The sequence below is a fragment of the Rhipicephalus microplus genome, chromosome X, assembly GCF_043290135.1.
Source record: "Rhipicephalus microplus isolate Deutch F79 chromosome X, USDA_Rmic, whole genome shotgun sequence".
Taxonomy (NCBI): Eukaryota; Metazoa; Arthropoda; class Arachnida; order Ixodida; family Ixodidae; genus Rhipicephalus; species Rhipicephalus microplus.
The window spans coordinates 509,690,178-509,698,411 of record NC_134710.1 but is presented as its reverse complement, the minus strand read 5'-3'; the positions used below and the strand labels follow the sequence as shown (position 1 = coordinate 509,698,411).

Genomic DNA, 8,234 nt, shown 5'->3' with positions numbered 1-8,234 from the left:
ATTCCATTTTACTGGAAAAATTGCATTCCTATGGGATAAAAGGTAACTCGCTTGATTTTTTTTCTAGTTATTAATCGGCACGCAGACAAAAGGTAGTCATTGGTGACATCAAGTCATCTTACGGTTATAATAAATGCGGGGTGCCACAGGGCTCAGCTTTGGGCCCTATATTGTTCTCTCTATATATTAATGATGTCCCGCGATCCCTACAGAGGTCAAAGACACTGATGTACGCGGACGACACTGTTTTAGTTTTCACAGGGCACTCCTTAGCAGATTTACAAAATGACCCGAAGACCGATTTATCGAACATCTCGGAATGATTTGCCAGGAATCAGCTGACTGTTAACTGTACTAAAACAAAGTACATGGTGTTTCACTCTCGTAGGAAACACATTGACGCTGAATCTCTTAACCTAACAATAAACAACGCTCATATTCAACAAGTTCCTTGTTTTAAATATTTAGGCGTCACTTTTGATGAACATTTACACTGGCATGAGCAAGTACAGAGTGTGTGCGCAAAGGTAGCCTATGGCTGCTATTCTCTAATAAAAGCTCGCCAATATTTTCCACAAGCTATACTTCGCGCACTCTACTTTTCATTGTGTCATTGTCACATACGTTACTGTCTGGAATCGTGGGGTGTGACGTACAACAGTTATCTAAAAACTCTTGAACGACTTCAAAAGCGTACACTGAAAATCATAAGCCAAGGTGAATCAGTAAGTAATATTTTCCAATCACAACGCATTCTCTCGGTTCCGATGTTGCGTGACTACAAAATTGCCGTTTTAGTAAATAACATAATTATAGAAATTCACCTTTGCCTGCTGATCTTTTTTCAATCCCTAAACGCAATACGCGACATGCTTCGAATGGTAATTTCAATCTGCCCAAATGTTTTAATGTTTACGGAGAAAGACTGATACAGTTTAATGGAACAAAAATATGGAACTCGGTCCCCCTAGAGATTAAAACGGCACGCAATTTCAGCATGGCATGTAAATCATTTTTTCTGTGGAGTCAAGACATGTAAGCATGTGTGTGTTTGATTCGAATTTCATTGTATTTTTTTAATAAGTGCCTATCTATAAAAACTAGCTGCAAGCTAATAAGTATGCATATCTGCAGGAAAAAATGTATTACTGTGTCATCTGTATGATATGATTGTTTTTTTTTGTTTTTTTATGTTGTTACCTCAGAGCTGACCTGTGCTTTTTTTATGTTGCACATTGTATTGGACCGTCCACTAGCCACTTTAGGCTATCGGTCCAAATAATCCCTGTAATTGCATATATCTATTCATGAAGTAAACGTTTCATTGATTGATTGAAAAAAAAAACACCAAAAACAACCTCTTTTAACGAGATAGTGTTGTTTTGTTGCGAGTACGACACTGCGATAACTGAAATATTGTGAAAGCACACAACACGGCGTCAACTAGCCAGATAGTGCGTCTTCTACCGTTACAAGTGCGAAACTGCTATTTTGTGATATTCTCGTGAAAGCGCATGCAAGCAACGTGAAACCTTAAATACCAATGACATTTAGTGAGATACAGCCTTCTGTACTGTACTAAGTTGGTGAAAAACTGTGAGATCATGCAAATATATTGATTATGAACGAAACAGTGTAACAGAGCCTTTTACGTACAAGTGCGAAGGTTAGGTTGGGTCAAGTCTTGAAGCATCATAAAACCGCAATAAACAATGTTAGCTATTGAGATGCAGTGTTTTTCATCATTACAAGTCGGAAACTGCAACATCTAATGTGAAAGCGCATAAAACTGTCGTAATATTGCAGAAAGCATTGTAAAGTAGCGAGTAAAACATTTTCTATCGATAGAATTGCGAAGGTTAGGTTAGGTAGGGTTATGTTAGTTTAAGCTAGGTAGTGCCGTGAAACCACCAAAAACGACCTCATCTAACGAGATAGTGTTGTTTTGTTGCGAGTACGAAACTGTGATAGCTGAAATATTGTAAAAGCACACAACACGGCGTGAACTAGCCAGATAGTGCGTCTTGTACCGTTACAAGTGCGAAACTGCTATATTGTGATATTCTCATGAAAGCACATGCAAGCATCGTCAAACCTTAAATAACGATGTCATTTAGCGAGATACAGCGTTCTGTACTGTACTAAGTTGGTGAAAAACTGTGAGGTCATGCAAATATAATAATTGTGAACGAAACAGTGTATCAGAGCCTTTTACGTACAAGTGCGAAGGTTAGGTTAGGTCAAGTCTTGAAGCATCATAAAACCGCATTAAACAATATTAGCTATTGAGATGCAGTGTTTTTCACCATTACAAGTCGGAAACTGCGATATCTAATGTGAAAGCGCATAAAACCGTCGTAATGTTGCAGAAAGCATTGTAATGTAGCGAGTAAAACGTGTTCTAACGATAGAATTGCGAAGGTTAGGTTAGGTTGGGTTATGTTATTGTAAGCTAGGTAGCGTCGCGAGCAGTCCAGTTAACTTGCTTTACGCTTCTTAGTTCCTGGACTGCTCAGTTAATGACGGGTGTTATGGGTGATAAGCCGCCCACTACTGTGAAGGAACTAGCTAAGGCCTTGTCAGATTTTTCTGCTAGAATTGATGCCAAACATGATGAGCTAAAGAAAGACATCACAAAGGTTTTTGAAGGCGAACTACAAACTCTTAGACAGTCAATCAACTTCATGAATGAGCACTTTGAGCAATTCAGGGTGGAACTGGGCGAAACAAAGCAAGAGCTTGCTGCGGTGCGAGCAGAAATACACGTGATTAAAAGCAAAAACAGTCGCCTCGCCAAGGATATTAAGGAAGTAAAACAGGAACTCACTGCTCAGCAACAATACAGTAGGCAGAATAACCTAGAAATAAAGAGAGTTCGTGTGATGGAGGGAGAAAACTTGGTCTCCACAATGCAACAGCTTGCCAGCTGCCTGAAAGTTGCAGTCAAAGAAACAGATATAGACGTCGTGCACCGAGTTCCATCAAGGAACGCGTCAACACCTAACATCATAGTTAGGTTTCTTTCAAGAGCTGTGAAAGATAATGTTCTGAGGACTGCTAAGAAGCAACGACTTAACACGACAGCTTTAGGTTTTCAGGGCATCGCATCTCCAGTATACATAAATGAGCACTTGTGTCCAGCAAACAAGGCATTGCTAACAGCCGCTCTAAAGACAAAGCGGGAAAAAAACTGGAAGTACAACTGGGTAACTAGTGGAAAGATTTTGATGCGGAAGGCGAATAATTCACGTGTGCTTCACGTCACATGTGCTGAGGATCTTTCCAAAGTTGTTTGAGGATTGCCTGCTTGTTTCTGTAAACATGGAATTTCCTATATTTTTAACTGGCGTTTTTTTTCTGAGGTTGAAAACATATGGCTGCAGCAGGATCATTTCGCAGTATTACATTGTATTATTCGCAGCATAAAGAAGAATTTCGATCATCTGCTTTCGTACTTATCACAGCACTCGTTTAAATATGATGTCATCGCTATAACTGAAACTTGCCTTCGAGAAAGCGAATCAGTTCATCTACCCGGCTACGTCATGCTTTCGCAACCTAGAAACAGTGCTACACGAGGAGGGGGCGTGGCGCTATTTATCAAAGACTGTTATAGTTTTGTTCTCCTTAGCAATAGCTCATGCTGCAGTTCATTGGCACAGACTCTTTTTATTCATCTTCAAAATGGTGTTATCATCGGTGTAATAGATCGTCCACCCAATTCCAGTGTGGCTGACTTCATTACTGTGATGGAAAGTACCATGTTACCCATTGTGGCTTCTAAAGCACCTTTTATTGTCTGCGGTGATATTAACATAGACGTGTCTGAAGATACATGTGATGATTACGTGTTCTTGCTACAATCAGTCAATCTGAGAAATGTTATTTCATCACCCACTCGCATAACAGACCAATCGGAGTCGATTATTGATCACGTGTTGTGTAACGCTGACCTGGATGTATCGGCAGGCGTATACGCTGTTGCTATTGCGGATCACAATCCCACCTTTCTATTTTTACCCCAGAAACGCATTTGTGCTCCTGAAAGACCTGCCAATAAACGTACAACATGTGTCAACTATAATTCCGTGCAAAAACTACTACAAGGTACGAATTTTGATGCACTTTATGATGAAGACGTGGACGTCGAGTGTGATAACATTGTAAAATGCATTGTGGATGTCATTGGACGATCAACGCGTAGTTGTTCGCGCCGAAATTATGACCATGCCATATGTCCATGGATGAATAGAAATATACTTGAGGTTTTGAAGCTGAAAGATTTTTACTACGACAAACAGAAAAATAACAAGCGCAATGAATACTACCATCAAAATTTTAAGCTTTACAGAAATAAGTCTGTAGCAATGATAAGAAAATCCAAACAGTGCTACTATACCAACCTAGTGAAAGAAAATAATGGTAACACGAAGAAGATATGGCAGATTGTTAAAGACGTCACTGGCATGGGTAGCAAAGAACGCATCATACCTGATAATCCAACTCGTGAAGTGGCCGACAACTTTAACGATTACTTTACTAATATTGGTCTCAGCCTTGCGAGGAAGTTCCCTGCTCATATGCCAAATTTAAATGCACCCTGTACTGTTACCAATAATTTCGATTTATGTGATGTAACTGAGGATGACATGCGACAAGTAATTAATAAGTTACCAGGGAACAAGGCAGCTGGCCATGACGCCATATCATCAAGGATTTTAAAGGAGAATTTGGATGTTTTGTGTGGTCCCTTATGCCATATATTTATTCATGCACTTTCCTCTAAAACTTATCCTAGTATACTTAAGACCGCCAAACTAATACCAGTGTACAAATCTGGTGATCGGAATCTTCCGGACAGCTACAGACCAATATCTGTCCTGAGTAGTATTAACACTACGCTTGAAAACTAATTTCGTCACAATTAAGGCGCTTCCTGAATGAACAGAATGTACTTTGTCCCCAGCAACACGGCTTTGTTGCAAACAGGTCAGCTTCAACTGCTGTTTTGATGCTTACGCAATATATTAATTCCGCGCTACATGAAAACAACATAGCAATATCAGTATTTTTAGACATACGAAAGGCATTTGATGCTTTTAGTCATTCCATTTTACTAGAAAAAATGCATTCCTATGGGATAAAAGGTAACTCGCTTGATTTTTTTTCTAGTTAATTCTCGGCACGCAAACAAAAGGTAGTCATTGGTGACATCAAGTCATCTTACGGTTATATTAAATGCGGGGTGCCACAGGGCTCAGTTTTGGGCCCTATATTGTTCTCTCTATATATTATTGATGTCCCGCGATCCCTACAGAGGTCAAGGACACTGATGTACGCGGACGACACTGTTTTAGTTTTCACAGGGCACTCCTTAGCAGATTTACAAAATGACCCGAAGACCGATTTATCGAACATCTCGGAATGATTTGCCAGGAATCAGCTGACTGTTAACTGTACTAAAACAAAGTACATGGTGTTTCACTCTCGTAGGAAACACATTGACGCTGAATCTCTTAACCTAACAATAAACAACGCTCATATTCAACAAGTTCCTTGTTTTAAATATTTAGGCGTCACTTTTGATGAACATTTACACTGGCATGAGCAAGTACAGAGTGTGTGCGCAAAGGTAGCCTATGGCTGCTATTCTCTAATAAAAGCTCGCCAATATTTTCCACAAGCTATACTTCGCGCACTCTACTTTTCATTGTGTCATTGTCACATACGTTACTGTCTGGAATCGTGGGGTGTGACGTACAACAGTTATCTAAAAACTCTTGAACGACTTCAAAAGCGTACACTGAAAATCATAAGCCAAGGTGAATCAGTAAGTAATATTTTCCAATCACAACGCATTCTCTCGGTTCCGATGTTGCGTGACTACAAAATTGCCGTTTTAGTAAATAACATAATTAATAGAAATTCACCTTTGCCTGCTGATCTTTTTTCAATCCCTAAACGCAATACGCGACATGCTTCGAATGGTAATTTCAATCTGCCCAAATGTTTTAATGTTTACGGAGAAAGACTGATACAGTTTAATGGAACAAAAATATGGAACTCGGTCCCCCTAGAGATTAAAACGGCACGCAATTTCAGCATGGCATGTAAATCATTTTTTCTGTGGAGTCAAGACATGTAAGCATGTGTGTGTTTGATTCGAATTTCATTGTATTTTTTTAATAAGTGCCTATCTATAAAAACTAGCTGCAAGCTAATAAGTATGCATATCTGCAGGAAAAAATGTATTACTGTGTCATCTGTATGATATGATTGTTTTTTTTTTTTGTTTTTTTTTATGTTGTTACCTCAGAGCTGACCTGTGCTTTTTTTATGTTGCACATTGTATTGGACCGTCCACTAGCCACTTTAGGCTATCGGTCCAAATAATCCCTGTAGTTGCATATATCTATTCATGAAGTAAACGTTTCATTGATTGATTGAAAAAAAAACACCAAAAACAACCTCTTCTAACGAGATAGTGTTGTTTTGTTGCGAGTACGACACTGCGATAACTGAAATATTGTGAAAGCACACAACACGGCGTCAACTAGCCAGATAGTGCGTCTTCTACCGTTACAAGTGCGAAACTGCTATTTTGTGATATTCTCGTGAAAGCGCATGCAAGCATCGTCAAACCTTAAATAACGATGTCATTTAGCGAGATACAGCGTTCTGTACTGTACTAAGTTGGTGAAAAACTGTGAGGTCATGCAAATATAATAATTGTGAACGAAACAGTGTATCAGAGCCTTTTACGTACAAGTGCGAAGGTTAGGTTAGGTCAAGTCTTGAAGCATCATAAAACCGCATTAAACAATATTAGCTATTGAGATGCAGTGTTTTTCGCCATTACAAGTCGGAAACTGCGATATCTAATGTGAAAGCGCATAAAATCGTCGTAATGTTGCAGAAAGCATTGTAATGTAGCGAGTAAAACGTGTTCTAACGATAGAATTGCGAAGGTTAGGTTAGGTTGGGTTATGTTATTGTAAGCTAGGTAGCGTCGCGAGCAGTCCAGTTAACTTGCTTTACGCTTCTTAGTTCCTGGACTGCTCAGTTAATGACGGGTGTTATGGGTGATAAGCCGCCCACTACTGTGAAGGAACTAGCTAAGGCCTTGTCAGATTTTTCTGCTAGAATTGATGCCAAACATGATGAGCTAAAGAAAGACATCACAAAGGTTTTTGAAGGCGAACTACAAACTCTTAGACAGTCAATCAACTTCATGAATGAGCACTTTGAGCAATTCAGGGTGGAACTGGGCGAAACAAAGCAAGAGCTTGCTGCGGTGCGAGCAGAAATACACGCGATTAAAAGCAAAAACAGTCGCCTCGCCAAGGATATTAAGGAAGTAAAACAGGAACTCACTGCTCAGCAACAATACAGTAGACAGAATAACCTAGAAATAAAGGGAGTTCGTGTGATGGAGGGAGAAAACTTGGTCTCCACAATGCAACAGCTTGCCAGCTGCCTGAAAGTTGAAGTCAAAGAAACAGATATAGACGTCGTGCACCGAGTTCCATCAAGGAACGCGTCAACACCTAACATCATAGTTAGGTTTCTTTCAAGAGCTGTGAAAGATAATGTTCTGAGGACTGCTAAGAAGCAACGACTTAACACGACAGCTTTAGGTTTTCAGGGCATCGCATCTCCAGTATACATAAATGAGCACTTGTGTCCAGCAAACAAGGCATTGCTAACAGCCGCTCTAAAGACAAAGCGGGAAAAAAACTGGAAGTACAACTGGGTAACTAGTGGAAAGATTTTGATGCGGAAGGCGAATAATTCACGTGTGCTTCACGTCACATGTGCTGAGGATCTTTCCAAAGTTGTTTGAGGATTGCCTGCTTGTTTCTGTAAACATGGAATTTCCTATATTTTTAACTGGCGTTTTTTTTCTGAGGTTGAAAACATATGGCTGCAGCAGGATCATTTCGCAGTATTACATTGTATTATTCGCAGCATAAAGAAGAATTTCGATCATCTGCTTTCGTACTTATCACAGCACTCGTTTAAATATGATGTCATCGCTATAACTGAAACTTGCCTTCGAGAAAGCGAATCAGTTCATCTACCCGGCTACGTCATGCTTTCGCAACCTAGAAACAGTGCTACACGAGGAGGGGGCGTGGCGCTATTTATCAAAGACTGTTATAGTTTTGTTCTCCTTAGCAATAGCTCATGCTGCAGTTCATTGGCACAGACTCTTTTTATTCATCTTCAAAATG

The 8,234-nt window shown here is 39.7% G+C and overlaps 2 protein-coding genes across 2 annotated transcripts; both read left to right on the top strand.

Moving 5' to 3' along the window:
- The first annotated feature begins 2,531 nt into the window (after positions 1–2,531).
- LOC142775566 (uncharacterized) lies at positions 2,532–3,296 on the top strand. The gene has a single exon (XM_075877023.1). The coding sequence runs from the start codon at positions 2,532–2,534 to the stop codon at positions 3,294–3,296; it is 765 nt and encodes a 254-aa protein (XP_075733138.1).
- A 3,782-nt stretch (positions 3,297–7,078) lies between these two features.
- On the top strand, positions 7,079–7,843 carry LOC119187016 (uncharacterized). The gene has a single exon (XM_037435318.1). It carries the CDS (start codon positions 7,079–7,081, stop codon positions 7,841–7,843), a length of 765 nt encoding a protein of 254 aa, XP_037291215.1.
- Positions 7,844–8,234: the final 391 nt, after the last annotated feature.

Bases quoted from the DNA above. Each gene is read 5' to 3' on its own strand.
- LOC142775566 (XM_075877023.1), top strand. From the start codon at position 2,532: ATGGGTGATAAGCCGCCCACTACTGTGAAGGAACTAGCTAAGGCCTTG.
- LOC119187016 (XM_037435318.1), top strand. From the start codon at position 7,079: ATGGGTGATAAGCCGCCCACTACTGTGAAGGAACTAGCTAAGGCCTTG.